This window comes from Acanthaster planci, linkage group LG18 (genome assembly GCF_054643075.1).
Source record: "Acanthaster planci isolate LZ-2023a linkage group LG18, COTS_SCS, whole genome shotgun sequence".
Lineage (NCBI taxonomy): Eukaryota > Metazoa > Echinodermata > Asteroidea > Valvatida > Acanthasteridae > Acanthaster > Acanthaster planci.
This window is the reverse complement of record NC_141794.1, coordinates 10,493,350-10,516,837: the sequence shown is the minus strand read 5'-3', so window position 1 is coordinate 10,516,837 and position 23,488 is coordinate 10,493,350. Positions and strand designations below refer to the sequence as shown.

The 23,488-nt window shown below is 40.3% G+C and overlaps 8 protein-coding genes across 9 annotated transcripts in view; 7 read left to right on the top strand and 1 right to left on the bottom strand.

The window, feature by feature from the left end:
- Nucleotides 1–23,488, bottom strand: part of tpr (translocated promoter region, nuclear basket protein) — a 104,038-nt gene that overhangs the window by 56,319 nt on the left and 24,231 nt on the right. The window lies entirely within an intron of this gene.
- On the top strand, nt 50–3,934 carry LOC147796186 (type-2 ice-structuring protein-like). Its single transcript, XM_087148764.1, has one exon. It carries the CDS (start codon nt 801–803, stop codon nt 1,587–1,589), a length of 789 nt encoding a protein of 262 aa, XP_087004890.1. The 5' UTR covers nt 50–800; the 3' UTR covers nt 1,590–3,934.
- LOC147796185 (lectin BRA-3-like) lies at nt 3,997–4,961 on the top strand. The gene has a single exon (XM_087148765.1). The coding sequence runs from the start codon at nt 4,173–4,175 to the stop codon at nt 4,959–4,961; it is 789 nt and encodes a 262-aa protein (XP_087004891.1). The 5' UTR covers nt 3,997–4,172.
- LOC147796184 (lectin BRA-3-like) lies at nt 7,321–10,447 on the top strand. Its single transcript, XM_087148762.1, has one exon. It carries the CDS (start codon nt 7,321–7,323, stop codon nt 8,107–8,109), a length of 789 nt encoding a protein of 262 aa, XP_087004888.1. The 3' UTR covers nt 8,110–10,447.
- On the top strand, nt 10,459–13,529 carry LOC147796183 (uncharacterized). Its single transcript, XM_087148763.1, has one exon. The coding sequence runs from the start codon at nt 10,796–10,798 to the stop codon at nt 11,582–11,584; it is 789 nt and encodes a 262-aa protein (XP_087004889.1). The 5' UTR covers nt 10,459–10,795; the 3' UTR covers nt 11,585–13,529.
- LOC147796182 (uncharacterized) lies at nt 13,582–15,368 on the top strand. The gene has a single exon (XM_087148766.1). The coding sequence runs from the start codon at nt 14,382–14,384 to the stop codon at nt 15,168–15,170; it is 789 nt and encodes a 262-aa protein (XP_087004892.1). The 5' UTR covers nt 13,582–14,381; the 3' UTR covers nt 15,171–15,368.
- LOC147796181 (uncharacterized) lies at nt 15,367–16,761 on the top strand (the record flags this gene model as incomplete). The annotated part of the gene is made up of 1 exon (XM_087148767.1): nt 15,367–16,761. A coding segment is annotated over one exon (309 nt), but the record flags the coding sequence as incomplete, so codon positions are not given.
- Nucleotides 19,553–22,239, top strand: LOC147796180 (type-2 ice-structuring protein-like). Its single transcript, XM_087148635.1, has one exon. The coding sequence runs from the start codon at nt 19,723–19,725 to the stop codon at nt 20,515–20,517; it is 795 nt and encodes a 264-aa protein (XP_087004761.1). The 5' UTR covers nt 19,553–19,722; the 3' UTR covers nt 20,518–22,239.

The window sequence follows — 23,488 nt, the reverse complement described above, 5'->3', positions numbered from 1 at the left end:
ACTGTTCTCTCAATGATCCTATTAGGTTTATTAATCCCTGCAGAGCATTTTCTATGCACTCCAATATTTCTGTCCTTTTTCTCCCTTTTTTAATCAATGTGCCATTTTCCAAGGAGTTGAAATATTAATTTCAGATTATTACTGCCATGCTCATCCTAATGATCCCATCATTTCTATCGCAAATTGTTGCTTCCAGTGTAGTCAGTTAATCTCAAGGACAATACATATACCGGTAGGTAATTCTCATTTCACAAAGGAAGAATCGTTAGGAGGGAAGAATTATCATCAGCTTCGAGCGTTTGCACACAAATAATTAACCATTGCAGCAAGCTCATTGGCTGCTTTGATCATTATTTCTGTCCGCAACAGACATGTTTTTATTGGCAAAGTCCGTGTTTTAATTCACGTTATCCCAACCTCCACATTCAGACTGCGAAAACCAGGGGACGGAGACGCACCGTCTAATTTCTGATGAAACTTACATAAATATATACTCTCTTCACTGTTTCAAGGTGGACGGAATAGCCAACATATTGCAAGAATCTAATGGAAAACCACCCTCGTTGCCATTTTACAAAGGCTGCGTTTTGTGACATCTTGCACTATATTCCTTCAACAACTTGAATGTGGACAAGAAACCACAGCAACAAAAACTCACCTCAATTGTTGCGATCATTATTGATACTTCAACTTTTATTCGGCATCATAGGGCCTGCATTCTCTGACTGGAACACACAGCTGAAAGTGAGGCATTGTTCCAATTCTCTTCAAACAGTGCAACCGTCTGCCCAAGAGTCGCCATGTACTTGCTCAAAGTTGTTGGCATTGTAGCCATCACTGCAGCAATCAATGCTGCATGGGGGTCAGACTTCTGTCCCTCTCTGCCCACCATGAAATGTTCCTGCCTGTCAGGGTGGCAACTGTGGAGGAAAGCGTGCTATTGCCTCACTGAATCAAAGGCTGACTGGGAGAGCAGCAAGTCAGCTTGTCAAAACCTAGGAGGCATGATGGCTGCCCCTCATTCACTTGAAGAAATGAAGTTCATGGCAGATTTGGCACGACAGAAGGACAGCAAATACAGCGTCTGGATTGCTTGCAATGACATTAAAGTTGAAGGAAACTGGACGTGTGACGGCCAGGAAGGAAGCAAGCCGTTCATGGCATGGGGACCTGGGCAGCCGCATAATACGGATAATATTCAAGACTGTGCAGCAATAGCTGCAAAATGTAATGACAGTATGAATGATGCTCGCTGTAGTAAATCCCGTGAAGCCGTTTGTATCCGTCAGCCTGCCTGCACTCCTCGCCCAACCCAACCCCGTCAATACTGCTTCTCCAGCAACACTCCCATCCCAATGCTCAACTCAACCTGCCTCCTTGACCACGTCATCCGAGAGTTTATTACCGAGGGTGTCACCGCTTGTGGCTCGACCGGCATCAAGGAGACTGGATGTCGCTCCTTTAACATCAAGAAAAATGGAGATGGCAAGAAAATGTGCCAGCTTAACAACAGCACAAGCTCAGAAGACAAGAACAAGTTCCAAACCATCGGGGATTTCTGTATCTATCTGGAGGAATGCATTGGCTAATTCAGACATTATCAGAGGTGTACTTCGCAGACAAGAACCAAGTGAAAACAGAACTTGGTGGGACTCCTACATGTATTAGGGAATTTGACAATGTGTCTTTGTGAACATTATTTCTCTGCCACATAAAACAGAACCAAGAGCAGAAAAAAAGGTAAAAACAAATTTTTAATTCGCTCTTATTTGAAACAGGATAGCAGAGGTTCAAAATAGAATATCACAAAACAAGATATTTTGTTAAATTTTAGATATGTTTTCCTTATACATGTAGCACAAACATGTAGGGTGTTCACAACTTCACAAACATTACTATTTTAAATTGTTTTTCATCTTTAACAGACAAAAAAATCATCCAAAATCACAAAAACTTCATGTTCAGGGATTATGTTGAAATCCTCCTTTTAATGTCTCTACATGTTTTGTGAACAACCAATCATAGTGTTGCTCAGTGTTATACCGTTTACATTTATGTGTATCTATAACACAATGCAAGCGTTACCATAATCTTGACTTTTCCACCGTGTTGCACCTTAATCAAGTAACTTTGTTTTCATATTTTTTTAACTGCCATTGAATTGCAAGTTCACTCTCCAAGCTTATGCGCTGTACAGCGTTTGAAATGTTTGAAAAAGAAGAGACCTCTTTATCAGTAAACTTTAAAATGTTTTAGAGTTTGTAAGCATCTTTCACCATTTGTTTTTTTCTGGTACAGTGAGATTTTAATCAATAGGAATACATGTAGATTTGTCGGCAAAGAATCCACTATAAATGACCTACATGTACATGTACGCTGGATGCCTCACTCCGTGGGTTTAATTCAAACTGTCACAAATCAAATTTGAATATGGCATGCCTTTGTCTTTATTGGCAAAATTTTCAAAATTGGTTTTAGAAGAACGAGCACACCTTTCGACTGCAGCAAATGTCACACTTAGCCATTAGTTGATTCATATCAAAATGCAAGTTGTTTCAGCCAGATTCCGCCTGCTTCTCTAAACGGACAGAACAGGAATCCACCCACAGGCTTACTAAGATGTCGTAGGGCATTTTGTTAAAATCACATTGATTGTATAATTACTTGCTTGTTTATAGTTTGCGTTGTTTTGGAGGGTCAGGGAACCAAGGAATGGTACATGTACATGTATCTAGTGGCCATTAGACGTAGTTTTCAGAAAATCAGATGCAGGGGCCTACATGTACTGTTCTCTTGCAAAATGCCAACAGGAGAAAAAACAGTTCATTTACTCCATCGGCAATACACAGTGACAAGTAGTCACTAACAGGACTGTCGTGAGATTGAGAAATCACATTTACAGTCATACCATACCTCACTGGATTGGACTGAAACTCACAGTGATGTGTTGATAGTCATATCGAATGGAAGCAACAAGGTTTCCTGTCAGACAGCCTCACTGTTGCATGTAATCCCCCTCCTTTTGTAGAGGTTGAAATCTGATCCCTTAGCCTGAAGTCTTGACATTTCTAATGTTCTTATCACAATTATTCTGGCTCCAACCTTTGGAATTGGCCAAATGCAGAATTCGGTTTAAATGTTTCCTATTTTACAGAATATCGATTCATTTCACATACTGAGATGCAATTTCCTTTCACCGGATTCCACCTTGGGTTCATCCATGAAAGATCTTTGCTCTGTTTCCTTAAAAAAGTCAGTATCTGTTTTGGAATTAAAACTTGGTGTTGTAGTTACAGAACATACGGTTTCAAACCCTTTCATGTCTCTTCTATGTATGAGCATCGTTGTCATTTCTTGGATTTTAAGGTCAAATGACTTGAAAAAGAATTGAGTACCTAAGATCTGCAAGCAGGGTGTGTGGTCATCCCAGGATTCAAGATGACAGACTTGGATAACACTACACTAGAAATCTTAAATCAAACTCACTTTGGTCCATTAACAGTGACCGAACACAACCAGCGTTCATGGTTTCCTTGCAGACCTTTCATTATGGAGGTACATGTATTATTTTCTACTGGAGCGTAACGATCAAATACAGCTGAATAGGCAAGAAGATTAATTTCTGACGTACACGTAAACTAAATAAATAATCACACCCGTGGTTCACAGTGAATATTATCATCATCAACGGTAGTCAGTTTGAATTGAAGGGCAACATTCATTTCTCCCATTTCACAAGAGCTGCGTTTGTTAGAATTTGCACCAATTATCATTTCCTTTGTATCTTGAATGAGATGCCAACACCGAGAATCCACAACAACAGCTGGCTTTGTTACCGGTACTAATGAGAGCACAAATATTAAGTGACCATGGCAACAGGATCTTTCAATGAAACTCATTTAATGAGATTCAGTACCATGTGCATGGAATGCTCAAACTGAATTAGCGCAAACACTGAGTGACCATAGCAACAGGATCTTTTGTACATGTCTGTTATTTTGATGATTATTCAAAGCAGCATAAAATGTGTGTGTTCTACATGTAGTGACAGTCATTTCCTATTTTCATTTGTCACCATTGGACCTCCACATTGCAATCAAAACACTCTGGTGTAGCCAACACATCATTGTACTTGTGCACAAATTTTCCAATCGTCTGCCTAGAGACTTGCCATGTACTTGTTCAAAGTTGTTGGCATTGTAGCTATCACTGCAGCAATCAATGCTGCATGGGGGTCAGACTTCTGTCCCTCTCTGCCCACCATGAAATGTTCCTGCCCGTCAGGGTGGCAACTGTGGAGGAAAGCGTGCTATCGCCTCACTGAATCAAAGGCTAACTGGGAGAGCAGCAAGTCAGCTTGTCAAAACCTAGGAGGCATGATGGCTGCCCCTCATTCACTTGAAGAAATGAAGTTCATGGCAGATTTGGCACGGCAGAACGACAGCGACTACCGCGTCTGGATTGCTTGCAATGACATTAAAGTTGAAGGAAAGTGGACGTGTGACGGCCAGGAAGGGAGCAAGCCGTTCATGGCATGGGATTCTGGGCAGCCGAATAATTCTGATGATAATCAAGACTGTGCTATAATAGCTGCAAAAAATGATGACAGTATGGATGACGCGCGCTGTAATAAATTCCGTAAGGCTGTTTGTATCCGTCAGCCTGTCTGCACTCCTCGCCCAACCCAACCCCGTCAATACTGCTTCTCCAGCAACACTCCCATCCCAATGCTCAACTCAACCTGCCTCCTTGACCACGTCATCCGAGAGTTTATTACCGAGGGTGTCACTGCTTGTGGATCAACCTGCATCAAGGAGACTGGATGTCGCTCCTTTAACATCAAGAAAAGTGGAGACGGCAAGAAACTGTGCCAGCTGAACAACAGCACAAGCTCCGAAGACAAGGACAAGTTCCAAACCATCGGGGATTTCTGTATCTATCTGGAGGAATGCATTGGCTAATTCAGACATTATCAGATGTGTACTTCACAGACAAGAACCTAGTGAAAACAGAACTTGGTGGGACTCCTATTAGGGAATTTGACAATGTGATTTTATGAACATTATTTCTCTGCCACATAAAACAGAACAAAGAGCAGAAAAAAAAGGTAAAAACAAATATTTATTTTGCTCTTATTTGAAACAGGATAGCAGGATAGCATTATGGGAAATTTGTCAAATGTCATATACTATATGTTTTCCTTATGGCACATACATGTACAGCTGTACTGTATATGTACATGTAGGGTGTTCACACCTTCAGAAACATTGCTATTTAAATTGTTTTTCATCTTTATCAGACAAAAAATCTTCATCCAAAATCACAAAATCTTATGTTCAGGGATTATGTTGAAATCCTAATTTTAATGTCTCTACGTGTTTTGTGAACAACCAATCATAGTGTTGCTCAGTGTTCTACCGTTTACATTTATGTGTATCTATAACACAATGCAAGCGTTACCATAATCTTGACTTTTCCACCGTGTTGCACCTTAATCAAGTAACTTTGTTTTCATATTTTGTTAACTGCCATTGAATTGCAAGATCACTCTCCAAGCTTATGCGCTGTACAGCGTTTGAAATGTTTGAAAAAGAAGAGACCTCTTTATCAGTAAACTTTAAAATGTTTTAGAGTTTGTAAGCATCTTTCACCATTTGTTTTTTTCTGGTACAGTGAGATTTTAATCAATACATGTAGATTTGTCGGCAAAGAATCCACTATAAATGACCTACATGTACATGTACGCTGGATGCCTCACTCCGTGGGTTTAATTCAAACTGTCACAAATCACATTTGAATATGGCATGCCTTTGTCTTTACTGGCAAAATTTTCAAAATTGGTTTTAGAAGAACGAGCACACCTTTCGACTGCAGCAAATGTCACACTTAGCCATTAGTTGATTCATATCAAAATGCAAGTTGTTTCAGCCAAGTTCCGCCTGCTTCTCTAAACGGACAGAACAGGAATCCACCCACAGGCTTACTAAGATGTCGTAGGGCATTTTGTTAAAATCACATTGATTGTATAATTACTCGCTTGTTTATAGTTTGCGTTGTTTTGGAGGGTCAGGGAACCAAGGAATGGTACATGTACATGTATCTAGTGGCCATTAGACGTTGTTTTCAGAAAATCAGATGCAGGGGCCTACATGTACTGTTCTCTTGCAAAATGCCAACAGGAGAAAAAACAGTTCATTTACTCCATCGGCAATACACAGTGACAAGTAGTCACTAACAGGACTGTCGTGAGATTGAGAAATCACATTTACAGTACTACCACACCTCACTGGATGGACTGAAACTCACACTGATGTGTTGATAGTCATATCGAATGGAAGCAACCAGGTTTCTTGTCGGACAGTCTCGCTGTTGCATGTAATCCCCCTTCCTTTTGTAGAGGTTAAAATCTGATCCCTTAGCCTGAAGTCTTAACATTTCTAATGTTCTTATCACAATTATTCTGGCTGCAACCTTTGGAATTGGCCAAATGTGGAATACAGTTTAAATGTTTCCTAAATTAGCTAAGATCGAGTCTTTTCCACATACTGAGCTGTAATTTTCATTCACAGGATTCCACATAGTACCTTTTGTTCTCCCGTGAAAGACCTTTGCTGTTTCGTTGGATTCAACATGACAGACATGCCCGAAATTAAACAGCAGATCTTAAATCAAACTCACTTTGGTCCATTCACAGTGACTGAACACCACCAGCATTCATGGTTTCCTTGCAGACCTTTCATTATGGAGGTACATGTATTATTTTCTACTGGAGCGTAACGATCAAATACAGCTGAATAGGCAAGAAGATTAATTTCTAACGTACACGTAAACTAAATAAATAATCACACCCGTGGTTCACAGTGAATATTATCATCATCAACGGTAGTCAGTTTGAGTTAAAAAGCAACATCCATTTCTCCTGTTTGACGAGAGCTGCGTTTGTTAGAATTTGCACCATTTATCATTTCCTTTGTATCTTGAATGAGATGCCAACACTGAGAATCCACAGCAACAGCTGGCTTTGTTACAGGAATCTAACTTTAATGAGACTCAGTAGCATGTACCATCAAGTTGGAATGCTCAAACTGAATTAGCCCAAACACTGAGTGACCATAGCAACAGGATCTTTTGTACATGTCTGTTATTTTGATGATTATTCAAAGCAGCATAAAATGTGTATGTTCTACATGTAGTGATAGTCATTTCCTATTTTCATTTGTCACCATTGGACCTCCACATTGCAATCAAAACACTCTGGTGTAGCCAACACATCATTCTACTTCTAAACAAATTTTCCAATCGTCTGCCGAGAGACTCGCCATGTACTTGGTCAAAGTTGTTGGCATTGTAGCCATCACTGCAGCAATCAATGCTGCATGGGGGTCAAACTTCTGTCCCTCTCTGCCCACCATGAAATGTTCCTGCCCGTCAGGGTGGCAACTGTGGAGGAAAGCGTGCTATCGCCTCACTGAATCAAAGGCTGACTGGGAGAGCAGCAAGACAGCTTGTCAAAACCTAGGAGGCATGATGGCTGCCCCTCATTCACTTGAAGAAATGAAGTTCAAGGCAGATTTGGCACGACAGAAGCACAGCAACTACCACGTCTGGATTGCTTGCAATGACATTGAAGTCGAAGGAAACTGGACGTGTGACGGCCAGAAAGGGAGCAAGCCGTTCATGGCATGGGATTCTGGGCAGCCGAATAATGCTGATGATAATCAAGACTGTGCTATAATAGCTGCAAAAAAAGATGACAGTATGGATGACGCTCGCTGTAGTAATTCCCGTAAGGCCGTTTGTATCCGTCAGCCTGTCTGCACTCCTCGCCCAACCCAACCCCGCCAATACTGCTTCTCCAGCAACACTCCCATCCCAATGCTCAACTCTACCTGCCTCCTTGACCACGTCATCCGAGAGTTTACTACCGAGGGTGTCACCGCTTGTGGATCGACCTGCATCAAAGAGACTGGATGTCGCTCCTTTAACATCAAGAAAAATGGAGATGGCAAGAAAATGTGCCAGCTTAACAACAGCACAAGCTCAGAAGACAAGAACAAGTTCCAAACCATCGGGGATTTCTGTATCTATCTGGAGGAATGCATTGGCTAATTCAGACATTATCAGAGGTGTACTTCGCAGACAAGAACCAAGTGAAAACAGAACTTGGTGGGACTCCTACATGTATTAGGGAATTTGACAATGTGTCTTTGTGAACATTATTTCTCTGCCACATAAAACAGAACCAAGAGCAGAAAAAAAGGTAAAAACAAATTTTTAATTCGCTCTTATTTGAAACAGGATAGCAGAGGTTCAAAATAGAATATCACAAAACAAGATATTTTGTTAAATTTTAGATATGTTTTCCTTATACATGTAGCACAAACAAGTAGGGTGTTCACAACTTCACAAACATTGCTATTTTAAATTGTTTTTCATCTTTAACAGACAAAAAAATCATCCAAAATCACAAAAACTTCATGTTCAGGGATTATGTTGAAATCCTCCTTTTAATGTCTCTACATGTTTTGTGAACAACCAATCATAGTGTTGCTCAGTGTTATACCGTTTACATTTATGTGTATCTATAACACAATGCAAGCGTTACCATAATCTTGACTTTTCCACCGTGTTGCACCTTAATCAAGTAACTTTGTTTTCATATTTTTTTAACTGCCATTGAATTGCAAGTTCACTCTCCAAGCTTATGCGCTGTACAGCGTTTGAAATGTTTGAAAAAGAAGAGACCTCTTTATCAGTAAACTTTAAAATGTTTTAGAGTTTGTAAGCATCTTTCACCATTTGTTTTTTTCTGGTACAGTGAGATTTTAATCAATACATGTAGATTTGTCGGCAAAGAATCCACTATAAATGACCTACATGTACATGTACGCTGGATGCCTCACTCCGTGGGTTTAATTCAAACTGTCACAAATCAAATTTGAATATGGCATGCCTTTGTCTTTACTGGCAAAATTTTCAAACTTGCTTTTAGAAGAACGAGCACACCTTTCGACTGCAGCAAATGTCACACTTAGCCATTAGGTGATTCATATCAAAATGCAAGTTGTTTCAGCCAAATTCCGCCTGCTTCTCTAAACGGACAGAACAGGAATCCACCCACAGGCTTACTAAGATGTCGTAGGGCATTTTGTTAAAATCACATTGATTGTATAATTACTTGCTTGTTTATAGTTTGCGTTGTTTTGGAGGGTCAGGGAACCAAGGAATGGTACATGTACATGTATCTAGTGGCCATTAGACGTAGTTTTCAGAAAATCAGATGCAGGGGCCTACATGTACTGTTCTCTTGCAAAATGCCAACAGGAGAAAAAACAGTTCATTTACTCCATCGGCAATACACAGTGACAAGTAGTCACTAACAGGACTGTCGTGAGATTGAGAAATCACATTTACAGTCATACCATACCTCACTGGATTGGACTGAAACTCACAGTGATGTGTTGATAGTCATATCGAATGGAAGCAACAAGGTTTCCTGTCAGACAGCCTCACTGTTGCATGTAATCCCCCTCCTTTTGTAGAGGTTGAAATCTGATCCCTTAGCCTGAAGTCTTGACATTTCTAATGTTCTTATCACAATTATTCTGGCTCCAACCTTTGGAATTGGCCAAATGCAGAATTCGGTTTAAATGTTTCCTATTTTACAGAATATCGATTCATTTCACATACTGAGATGCAATTTCCTTTCACCGGATTCCACCTTGGGTTCATCCATGAAAGATCTTTGCTCTGTTTCCTTAAAAAAGTCAGTATCTGTTTTGGAATTAAAACTTGGTGTTGTAGTTACAGAACATACGGTTTCAAACCCTTTCATGTCTCTTCTATGTATGAGCATCGTTGTCATTTCTTGGAATTTAAGGTCAAATGACTTGAAAAAGAATTGAGTACCTAAGATCTGCAAGCAGGGTGTGTGGTCATCCCAGGATTCAAGATGACAGACTTGGATAACACTACACTAGAAATCTTAAATCAAACTCACTTTGGTCCATTCACAGTGACTGAACACCATCGACGTTCATGGTTTCCTTGCAGACCTTTCATTATGGAGGTACATGTATTATTTTCTACTGGAGCGTAACGATCAAATACAGCTGAATAGGCAAGAAGATTAATTTCTGACGTACACCTAAACTAAATAAATAATCACACCTGCGGTTCACAGTGAATATTATCATCATCAAAGGTAGTCAGTTTGAATTGAACAGCAACATTCATTTCTCCCATTTCACAAGAGCTGCGTTTGTGAGAATTTGCACCAATTATCATTTCCTTTGTATCTTGAATGAGATGCCAACACCGAGAATCCACAGCAACAGCTGGCTTTGTTACCGGTACTAATGAGAGCACAAATATTAAGTGACCATGGCAACAGGATCTTTTAATGAGACTCATTTAATGAGACTCAGTACCATGTACCATCAAGTTGGAATGCTCAAACTGAATTAGCCCAAACACTGAGTGACCATGGCAACAGGATCTTTTAATGAGACTCATTTAATGAGACTCAGTACCATGTACCATCAAGTTGGAATGCTCAAACTGAATTAGCGCAAACACTGAGTGACCATAACAACAGGATCTTTTGTACATGTCTGTCATTTTGATGATTATTCAAAGCAGCATAAAATGTGTGTGTTCTACATGTGGTGATAGTCATTTCCTATTTTCATTTGTCACCATTGGACCTCCACATTGCAATCAAAACACTCTCGTGTAGCCAACACATCATTCTACTTCTGAACAAATTTTCCAATCGTCTGCCGCGAGACTCGCCATGTACTTGGTCAAAGTTGTTGGCATTGTAGCCATCACTGCAGCGGTCAATGCTGCATGGGGGTCAGACTTCTGTCCCTCTCTGCCTGCCATGAACTGTTCCTGTCTGTCAGGGTGGGGACTGTGGCAGAAAGCGTGCTATCGCCTCACTGAATCAAAGGCTGACTGGAACAGTAGCAAGTCATCTTGTCAAAACCTAGGAGGCATGATGGCTGCCCCTCATTCACTTGAAGAAATGAAGTTCATGGCAGATTTGGCACGACAGAAGCACAGCAACTACCACGTCTGGATTGCTTGCAATGACATTAAAGTTGAAGGAAACTGGACGTGTGACGGCCAGGAAGGGAGCAAGCCGTTCATGGCATGGGATTCTGGGCAGCCGAATAATGCTGATGATAATCAAGACTGTGCTATAATAGCTGCAAAAAAAGATGACAGTATGGATGACGCTCGCTGTAATAATTCCCGTAAGGCCGTTTGTATCCGTCAGCCTGCCTGCACTCCTCGCCCAACCCAACCCCGTCAATACTGCTTCTCCAGCAATATTCCCATCCCAATGCTCAACTCAACCTGCCTCCTTGACCACGTCATCCGAGAGTTTATTACCGAGGGTGTCACCGCTTGTGGATCAACCTGCATCAAGGAGACTGGATGTCGCTCCTTTAACATCAAGAAAAGTGGAGACGACAAGAAATTGTGCCAGCTGAACAACAGCACAAGCTCCGAAGACAAGGACAAGTTCCAAACCATCGGGGATTTCTGTATCTATCTGGAGGAATGCATTGGCTAATTCAGACATTATCAGAGGTGTACTTCACAGACAAGAACCTAGTGAAAACAGAACTTGGTGGGACTCCTATTAGGGAATTTGACAATGTGATTTTATGAACATTATTTCTCTGCCACATAAAACAGAACAAAGAGCAGAAAAAAAGGTAAAAACAAATATTTATTTTGCTCTTATTTGAAACAGGATAGCAGGATAGCATTATGGGAAATTTGTCAAATGTCATATACTATATGTTTTCCTTATGGTACATACATGTACAGCTGTACTGTATATGTACATGTAGGGTGTTCACACCTTCAGAAACATTGCTATTTAAATTGTTTTTCATCTTTATCAGACAAAAAATCTTCATCCAAAATCACAAAATCTTCATGTTCAGGGATTATGTTGAAATCCTAATTTTAATGTCTCTACGTGTTTTGTGAACAACCAATCATAGTGTTGCTCAGTGTTATACCGTTTACATTTATGTGTATCTATAACACAATGCAAGCGTTACCATAATCTTGACTTTTCCACCGTGTTGCACCTTTATCAAGTAACTTTGTTTTCACATTTAAAAAGATTTGACAATTTGTTCATGAAAATCATTGTGTTGATTTATTTTTTGTCACTTTGTTGTGGTGGTTGTACATTGTACGTTGTGTAAAAGGATATTTTCACTTCATTTTTTTTAACTGCCATTCAATTGCAAGTTTACTCTCCAAGCTCATGCGCTGTACATCGTTTGAAAAAGAAGAGATCTCTTAATCAGTAAACTTTAAAATGTTTTAGAGTTTGTAAGCATCTTTCACCTTCTTTTTTCTGGTTCAGTGAGATTTCGATCAATAGGAATACATGTAGATTTGTCGGCAAAGAACCAACTATAAATGACCTACATGTACATGTATGCTGAATGCCTCACTCCGTGGGTTTAATGCAAACTGTAACAATTCACATTTGAATATGGCATGCCTTTGTCTTTACTGGCAAAATTTTCAAAATTGCTTTTAGAAGAACGAGCACACCTTTCGACTGCAGCAAATGTCACATTTAGCCATTAGTTGATTCATATCAAAATGCAAGTTGTTTCAGCCAAATTCCGCCTGCTTCTCTAAACGGACAGAACAGGAATCCACCCACAGGCTTACTCAGATGTCGTAAGGCATTTTGTTAAAATCACATTGATTGTATAATTACTTGCTTGTTTATAGTTTGTGTTGTTTTGGAGGGTCAGGGAACCAAGGAATGGTACATGTACATGTATCTTGTGGCCATTAGACGTTGTTTTCAGAAAATCAGATATAGGGGCCTACATGTACTGTTCTCTTGCAAAATGCCAACAGGAGAAAAAAACAGTTCATTTACTCCATCGGCAATACACAGTGACAAGTAGTCACTAACAGGACTGTCGTGAGATTGAGAAATCACATTTACAGTCATACCATACCTCATTGGATTGGACTGAAACTCACACTGATGTGTTGATAGTCATATCGAATGGAAGCAACAAGGTTTCTTGTCGGACAGCCTCGCTGTTGCATGTAATCCCCCTCCTTTTGTAGAGGTTGAAATCTGATCCCTTAGCCTGAAGTCTTGACATTTCTAATGTTCTTTTCACAATTATTCTGGCTGCAACCTTTGGAATAGGCCAAATGCGGAATTCGGTTTAAATGTTTCCTATTTTACAGAATATCGAGTCATTACACATACTGAGATGCAATTTCCATTCACAGGATTCCACCTTGGGTTCATCCAAAGAAGATCTTTGCTCTGTTTCCTAAAAAAAAGTCAGTATCTGTTTTGGAATTAAAACTTGGTGTTGTAGTTACAGAACATACGGTGTCAAACCCTTTCTTGTCCTTCTTTGTGTGAGCATCATTGTCATTTCTTGGAATTTAAGGTCAAGTGACTTGAAAAAGAATTGAGTACCTAGGATCTGCATGCAGGGTGTGTGGTCGTCCCAGGATTCAAGATGGCAGACTTGGATAACACTATACTAGAAATCTTAAATCAAACTCACTTTGGTCCATTAACAGTGACTGAACACCACCAGCTTTCATGGTTTCCTTGCAGACCTTTCATTATGGAGGTACATGTATTATTTTCTACTGGAGCGTAACGATCAAATACAGCTGAACAGGCAAGAAGATTAATTTCTGACGTACACGTAAACTAAATAAATAATCACACCTGTGGTTCACAGTGAATATTATCATCATCAAAGGTAGTCAGTTTGAATTGAACAGCAACATTCATTTCTCCCATTTCACAAGAGCTGCGTTTGTTAGAATTTGCACCAATTATCATTTCCTTTGTATCTTGAATGAGATGCCAACACCGAGAATCCACAACAACAGCTGGCTTTGTTACCGGTACTAATGAGAGCCCAAATATTAAGTGACCATGGCAACAGGATCTTTTAATGAGACTCATTTAATGAGACTCAGTACCATGTACCATCAAGTTGGAATGCTCAAACTGAATTAGCCCAAACACTGAGTGACCATGGCAACAGGATCTTTTAATGAGACTCATTTAATGAGACTCAGTACCATGTACCATCAAGTTGGAATGCTCAAACTGAATTAGCGCAAACACTGAGTGACCATAACAACAGGATCTTTTGTACATGTCTGTTATTTTGATGATTATTCAAAGCAGCATAAAATGTGTGTGTTCTACATGTGGTGATAGTCATTTCCTATTTTCATTTGTCACCATTGGACCTCCACATTGCAATCAAAACACTCTCGTGTAGCCAACACATCATTCTACTTCTGAACAAATTTTCCAATCGTCTGCCGCGAGACTCGCCATGTACTTGCTCAAAGTTGTTGGCATTGTAGCCATCACTGCAGCGGTCAATGCTGCATGGGGGTCAGACTTCTGTCCCTCTCTGCCTGCCATGAACTGTTCCTGTCCGTCAGGGTGGGGACTGTGGCAGAAAGCGTGCTATCGCCTCACTGAATCAAAGGCTAACTGGGAGAGCAGCAAGTCAGCTTGTCAAAACCTAGGAGGCATGATGGCTGCCCCTCATTCACTTGAAGAAATGAAGTTCATGACAGATTTGGCACGACAGAAGGACAGCAACTACCGTGTCCGGATTGCTTGCAATGACATTGAAGTCGAGGGAAATTGGACGTGTGATGGCCAGGAAGGGAGCAAGCCGTTCATGGCATGGGATTATGGGCAGCCGAGTAATAAGAAGAATAATCAAGACTGTGCAGCAATAGCTGCAAAACATAATGACAGTATGGATGATGGTCGCTGTAGTAAATCCCATGAGGCCGTTTGTATCCGTCAGGCTGCCTGCACTCCTCACCCAACCCAACCCCGTCAATACTGCTTCTCCAGCAACACTCCCATCCCAATGCTCAACTCAACCTGCCTCCTTGACCACGTCATTGGGGAGTTTATCATCGACAGCGTCACCACTTGTGGTTCGGCCTGCCTTAAGGAGCTCAGATGTCGCTCCTTCAACATCAAGAAAAACGGAGACGGCAAGAAACTCTGCCAGCTGAACAACAGCACAAGCTCCGCAGACAAGGACAAGTTCCAAACCATCAGGGATTTCTGTATCTATCTGGAGGAATGCATTGGCTAATTCAGACATTATCAGAGGTGTACTTTACAAACATGAACCTAGTGAAAACAGAACTTGGTGGGACGCCTATTAGGGAATTTGACAATGTGATTTTATGGACATTATTTCTCTGCCACATGATTGTGCTGCAATAGCTGCAGAACATGATGACAGTATGGAGGATGGTCACTGTAGTGAATCCTACGATGGCGTTTGAGGCCGTCAGCCTGCCTGCACTCCTCGCCCAACCCAACCCTGTCGCTACTGCTTCTCTACCGACACCCACGGCCGCATTCTCAACTCAACCTGCCTCCTTGACCACGTCATCCGAGACTTTGCCACTGACAGCATCACCGTCCGTGGCTCAGCCTGCGCCAAGGAGCCCGGATGTCGTTCCTTCAACATCAAGAAAAACGGGGACGGCAAGAAACTGTGTCAGCTGAATAACAGCACAAGCTCCGAAGACAAGGACAAGTTCCAAACCATCAGGGGCTTCTGTATCTACTCAGAAATTTGCACAAGCTAGATTTTGACAATCTTGAACAAGAACTCAAAAGTCAACCTAAACTGAAAGAGAACAGTTTCAATTTGGCTGTTGACCATGAATACAATTGTGAACCCCGGTGTGGAAGTTTAGAAATGTCATATACTGTATAACACAGAGATTCAATTCAGTGCCAAAGGAAAAGACAGACAGAGATGAAATACCCTAACCCTAACACTCCTCAATCCTTCACCTGTTGGAGGACTGAGGAGTGTTAGGGCTAATGAAGTAGATATTTGGACTCTCTTTATCATGCGTTTCAGTTTTTACTGTTACAAACAGATATGTCTAGAAATAATTCCCATGTCTGTTTCTTTTATTTTCAATCCAAATCTTAAGATTTCTAGGGTGTAAATAAAATCATATTGAGATCGGAGGATTTGGGACTGTTAGGATTACTCTCTGCATATTCACCACTTTGGAAACATTCTGCATTTTCCAAAATCAGCTTGCTTTGTTTGGTGTGTACATGTACATGGACATGTATATTGTATCGTGTGAATAAATGCTTAATGTGATGATTTATTCTCTAAAGCCACCTGCTTGTAAATTAGCATAACTATTCCAGAGGAGCATTTGGAAGTTTCCTTTTAATCTAATCTGTTCAGTAGTAACAAATTGAATGTTTATTAAACCAACACCTCTGTGTTTCATCGGTATCTAGAAAGAGATCATTATATCTTGACTTTTGATGAGTGTTTTATCTTTCAATAGTCGCAGTTTCAAGCAACTAATCGTTCAATATCATTAACATGCCTACAAGACATAATAGTTGGAAAAGGTGATTTGAAATTCATCCAAAAACATCCCAGCCCTTAAGAATTCAACTTCTCGTTTTTACATGTAGTCTTTCAATTTTCAATCATTATATAATTGTGACCTTTGACTTGACCTATGATCCTTTGATCTGTACAAAACTGCAACCAAGTTGAAGTCTCTCGATATGCAGGGCACTTTGGAATAATTCAAATTGTTATATGACATGATCCGATTCATTTCAATACACTTATTACCCAGAGATACACAGCAATGGATCTTCACCATTTGGAAACACACTAGTTTTTTCCCCAATAAATCATCAGAGGTGTAGAAAGAGAATAGATTTTTTACATGCGCTGTCTTTTTTCTTTCTGTGGCAAGATTCGTGCATGTAACTGCACATCTGCAGCATCTCAAGTAGGCAAAAACCAATTCAAATGAGAAGGGACCATAGCCAGGAGACATGGCCAAAACATGTACATATTTGGGACGGTTCATAAACCAATCCAAATGAGAAGGGACCATAGCCAGGAGACATGGCCAAAACATGTACACATTTCGGACGGTTCATAAACCAATCCAAATGAGAAGGGACCATAGCCAGGAGATATGGCCAAAACATGTACACATTTGGGACGGTTCATAAACTAATCCAAATGAAAAGGGACCATAGCCAGGAGATATGGCCAAAACATGTACACATTTGGGACGGTTCATAAACTAATCCAAATGAAAAGGGACCATAGCCAGGAGATATGGCCAAAACATGTACACATTTGGGATGGTTCATAAACCAATCCAAATGAGAAGGGACCATAGCCAGGAGATATGGCCAAAACATGTACATATTTGGGACGGTTCATAAACCAATCCAAATGAGAAGGGACCATAGCCAGGAGATATGGCCAAAACAAGTACACATTTGGGACGGTTCATAAACCAATCCAAATGAAAAGGGACCATAGCCAGGAGATATGGCCAAAACATGTACACATTAGGGACGGTTCATGAACCAATCCAAAGGAGAAGTGACCATAGCCAGGAGATATGGCCAAAACATGTACACATTTGGGACGGTTCATAAACCAATCCAAATGAAAAGGGACCATAGCCAGGAGATATGGCCAAAACATGTACACATTTGGGATGGTTCATAAACCAATCAAAATGAGAAGGGACCATAGCCAGGAGATAAGGCCAAAACATGTACACATTAGGGACGGTTGAAAGTCCTGAAAGGATCTAAGAGGGCAGACTTCGTTACAACTACATGTACATGTAGATCTATATCCATATTATCACAGTTTCCATGAAGAGCCACACATGTTCAAACTGGCCTTCATCCGAGTCTGATTTGTAAAACTATTTTGCTCTAAAACATCATACTTGTACATGTACTTGACCTTTTCGATGTATTTCCTCAAACAAAACATAAAATGCAAAATTTGCATTAATGTTGTAAAAGAGACACAAATCTGATTGCCCCTCGTACACATACAAAACGTCTCGACTGGCAGACTGGAAAGGAACAAAAAAAACAGTTGGACTGAAGTTTACGTTTTCACGAAGAGACAGACATCTCGGTTCCATTCACAGCAGCGTGTAGTAACATGTGTCCCCTTCCCTCTGGAAAAATACAGTGAATGAAAGGTCCAAAATGCGGAAAAACATGGATCTTCAATTTAACGAACGGACGCACATCTTTTTTACTAATTGATTTCGGCTAATTAACCATTGTGTACATTTTCATTACTTGGTTCTGGCAAAACTTTACCTAAAGGAATAATTTGAGGATGTTTATTGCGTGAGCTTATTCCATGATTTTGCAGTTTTAAAACTGGAGAAATTTCTCTGGTGATTATCTTAAAAACCAGGGTTTTTTAAAAATCTACATATGCGTGGCTCTTCATGAAAACAGTGATGATATAATCTCCCTCTCAAAAACAGGACTTCACTGAAATAGAAAAACCAAGCACCACGACCTGGGTCCAATTTGCAGTTGGGACCATTAAATAGTTTGGGATGCTTCAGTTTTTAATCTCAAACCAATTAACAAATACATGTTTATGTTTCTCCTGGTACAGCAGCATTTTAAAGGTAGGGGTCGAATGTCAAAAATACAGGATGCTTACACGTTAATGAGAAAGAGAAGTTCAGATGTCAAACCTATGAAGCCACAATCCCCGTCATCCTTCCTTGAAGCATTCCAAGCTAAAAGTTAAAACACTGAACACCGTGATGTCTGGGCATCTTTGATAGCTGTGGATGGGACTTGGGTTCATATCATAAGTCTGGCATAAGTCTTTCAATATTTCAGATTTTATTTCTTACTGCAGCCCCCTTGCCCATAAAGGCAGAAACTGTGGCAGACATCATGCTATCGACCTCCTGATTGAAAGGCTAACTGGGACAGCAAAGAACATGTTAACATCCTATCAGATTATGGAAGGAGAGATGGCTGTTTACACCCCTTCAGCTTTGGTCTACTACCAGTGACCAAACCATGGGCGTGGCAAAGGGGGCAAGAGGGGGTGCTCCCTCTTCTTTGGAATTAAATAGGAAAAAAGATCCTCCCCCCAAAAAAGAAACGAAATGAAACAGAAAAAGTAACAGAAATAAAAAAAAAGTGAAAAGAAGATGAAACACTACCATTCAGCTTGAAAATGCCCTACATGTAAAGTCTTTTTTTGTACTGTAAACATTTTCAGTTCACTGCTAATGACAACTTTACCCCCTCCAGAGAAAATCATAGTGAAGTCCAGGGACCTTCATTTACCAGTACATGTTACAAGTCCAGCTCTCACAATTTCATCTTGAGTCCTTCATTATTCAGGTTGGTGTATTATTACCAAAGTGTTCTTACAAAGTGAGTTTTCCGAAAGGAGTTGAAAAATTAATTTCAAATGTATTCCAAACATAATCATGCTGTCATTCACAATGCAAATTGTCTCCAGCGAAGTAGTCAGTTTAATCTAATGGACAATACCAATCATTCTCACTTTCACAAGGGAACAATTTTGCCAGAAATCCTACCGTCAATGCCTTTGAGCATTTCCATAAAAATAAACTAACCACTGAACTAAAAGGTTTGATTGCTATCTCAGTTATTAATCAGCAATGGCCCCATATTGCTTTCCGTGTTTCCTTCACTGTTTCACTGTGGATATGTAATGTTTCTAGAGCCTCCATTCTCCGACTGGGACACCAACTGAAGCTAACGCATCGTTCCAATTCTCTTCAAACCGTGCTATCATCTGTCTAAGACTTGCCATGTACTTGCTCAAAGTTGTTGGCATTGTAGCCGTCACTGCAGCAATCAATGCAGCATGGGGGTCAGACTTCTCTCCCTCTCTGCCTGCAATGAAATGTTCCTGCCCGTCAGGGTGGCAACTGTGGAGGAAAGTGTGCTATCGCCTCACTGAATTACCGGCTACCTGGCACAAAAGCAAGCAAGCTTGTCAAAACCTAGGAGGCAAGATGGCTACCCCTCATTCACTTGAAGAAATGAAGTTCATGGCAGATTTGGCACGACAGAAGGACAGCAACTACCACATCTGGATTGCTTGCAATGACATTGAAGTCGAAGGAAACTTAGAGTGTGACAGTCAGGAAGGGAGCAAGCCGTTCATGGCATGGGGACCTGGGCAACCAGATAATTATGGAGGGAATCAAGACTGTGCTGTAATACATGTAGCAGCAAAACATGATGACAGTATGGATGATGGCCGCTGTAGTGAATCCCATGATGCTGTTTGTATCCGTCAGCCTGCCTGCACTCCTCACCCAACTCAACCCCGTCAATACTGCTTCTCTACCGACACCCAAGGCCGCATTCTCAACTCAACCTGCCTCCTTGACCACGTCATCCGAGAGTTTATTACCGAGGGTGTCACCGCTTGTGGCTCGGCCTGCATCAAGGAGCCTGGATGTCGCTCCTTTAACATCAAGAAAAATGGAGACGGCAAGAAACTGTGCCAGCTGAACAACAGCACAAGCTCCGCAGACAAGGACAAGTTCCAAACCATCGGGGATTTCTGTATCTACTCAGAAATTTGCATCGGCTAGATTTTGACAATCTTTTACAAGACGTCGAAAGTTAACCTAAACTGAAAGAGAACAATTTCATTTTGGCTGTTGTCCATGAATACAATTGTGAACCCCGGTGTGTAAGTTTAGAAATGTCATATATAACACAGCGATTCAATTCAGAGCCAAAGGAAAAGACAGACAGAGATGAAATACCCTAATGAGGTAGATATTTGGACTCTCTTTATCATGCGTTTCAGTTTTTACTGTTACAGACAGATATGTCTAGAAATAATTCCCATGTCTGTTTCTTTTGTTTTCAATCCAAATCTTGAGATTTGATTAACCCTAACCTGCTAGGGTGTAAAATCATAAAAACATATTGAAATCGGAGGATTTGGGACTGTTAGGATTACTCTCTGCATATTCACCACTTTGGAAACACTCTGCATTTTCCAAAATCACCTTGCTTTGTTTGGTGTGTACATGTACACGTACATGTATATTGTATCATGTGAATAAATGCTTTATAATGTGATGATTTCTTCTCTAAAGCCACCTGCTTGTAAAGTAGCATAACTATTCCAGAGGAGCATTTGGAAGTATCCTTTTAATCTAATCTGTTCAGTAGTAACAAATTGAATGTTTATTAAACCAACACCTCTGTGTTTCATCGGTATCTAGAAAGAGATCATTATATCTTGACTTTTGATAAGTGTTTTATCTTTTAATAGTCTCAGTTTCAAGCAACAACTAATCGTTCAATATCATTAACTGATTGCAATATTTCCACGTTCTTGTGGCTACACGCAAATTTGGTGGATGTAACATTCTCATTTTTCGCTCAGTGAAATTATCATTTTCCAAGTGTTGATGATTCAGGAATTTAATGTCGCATGCACTAATACAGGCATCTACATCCACATGAGATGTTTGAAATCCATATGTATTTCAATTAACAAATTATGATTGAAACACTGATCTTTGAAATGTCAATACTGTGTCCAATTTCATTTCGAGTTTCTCTGGTTTCCTGATGACAACATACATGGACATGTATAACCAGTTCCATTAGCAATTTGAATCGTTTACTGCATTATTTGGTTACGAGAGCACTAATTAATTAACTACATGTACATTGGAGTACCCTCTCATGTTAATTAGGCAACATTGAGGGAACTTGCACGACCCCTCCCTCTAAACATATGGCCCCTCCCACTCAGATTTCTTTCGAGAGAATGGTGTCAAGACATGTAAGAACTTGTCAAAATACACTAGGTAGGATATTTTTTGCCTACAAGACATAATATTTGGAAAAGGTGATTTGGAATTCATCCAAAACATCCCAGCCCTTAAGAATTCAACTTCTCATTTTTACATGTAGTCTTTCAATTTTCAATCATTATATAATTGCGACCTTTGACTTGACCTATGATCCTTTGATCTGTCCAAAACTGCAACCCAGTTGACGTCTCTCTATATGCAGGGCACTTTGGAATAATTCAAATTGTTATGATATGACATGATCCGACTCATTTCAATACACTTATTAAACAGAGATACACAGCAATGGATCTTCACCATTTGGAAACACACTAGTTTTTTCCCCAATAAATCATCAGAGGTGTAGAAAGAGAATAGATTTTTTACATGCGCTGTCTTTTTTCTTTCTGTGGCAAGGATGGTGCATGTAACTGCACATCTGCAGCATCTCAAGGAGGCAAAAACCAATCCAAATGAGAAGGGACCATAGCCGGGAGATATGGCCAAAACACTACATATTTGGGACGGTTTATAAACCAATCCAAATGAGAAGTGACCATAGCCAGGAGATATGGCCAAAACACGACACATTTGGGACGGTTCATAAACTAATCCAAATGAGAAGGGACCACAGCCAGGAGATGTGGCCAAAACATGTACACATTTGGGACGGTTCATAAACCAATCCAAATGAGAAGTGACCATAGCCAGGAGATATGGCCAAAACATGTACACATTAGGGACGGTTCATGAACCAATCCAAAGGAGAAGTGACCATAGCCAGGAGATATGGCCAAAACATGTACACATTTCGGACGGTTCATGAACCAATCCAAATGAGAAGGGACCATAGCCAGGAGATATGGCCAAAACATATACACATTTGGGATGGTTCATAAACCAATCCAGATGAGAAGGGACCATAGCCAGGAGATATGGCCAAAACATGTACACATTAGGGACGTCTCGACTGGCAGACTGGAAAGGAACAAAAAAACAGTTGGACTGAAGTTTACGTTTTCATGAAGAGACAGACATCTCGGTTCCATTCACAGCAGCGTGTAGTAACATGCGTCACCTTCCCTCTGGAAAAATACAGTGAATGGGAGGGCCAAAATGTGGAAAAACGTGGATTTTCAATTTAACGAACGGACGCACATCTTTACTAATTGATTTCGGCTAATTAACCATTGTATACATTTTCATTACTCGGTTCTGGCAAAACTTTATCTCAAGGAATCATTTGAGGATTTTTATTGCATGAGCTAATTCCATGATTTTGCAGTTTTTCTGGTGATTATCTTGAAAACCAGGGTTTTTTCAAAATCTACATATGCGTGGCTCTTCATGAAAACAGTGATGATATAATCTCCCTCTCAAAAACAGGACTTCACTGAAATAGAAAAACCAAGCACCACGACCTGGGTCCAATTTGCAGTTGGGACCATTAAATAGTTTGGGATGCTTCAGTTTTTAATCTCAAACCAATTAACAAATACATGTTTATGTTTCTCCCGGTACAGAGCATTTTAAAGGTAGGGGTCGAATGTCAAAAATACAGGATGCTTACACGTTAATGAGAAAGAGAAGTTCAGATGTCAAACCAATGAAGCCACAATCCCCGTCATCCTTCCTTGAAGCATTCCAAGCTAAAAGTTAAAACACTGAACACCGTGATGTCTGGGCATCTTTGAGAGCTGTGGATGGGACTTGGGTTCATATCATAATTCTGGCATAAGTCTTTCAA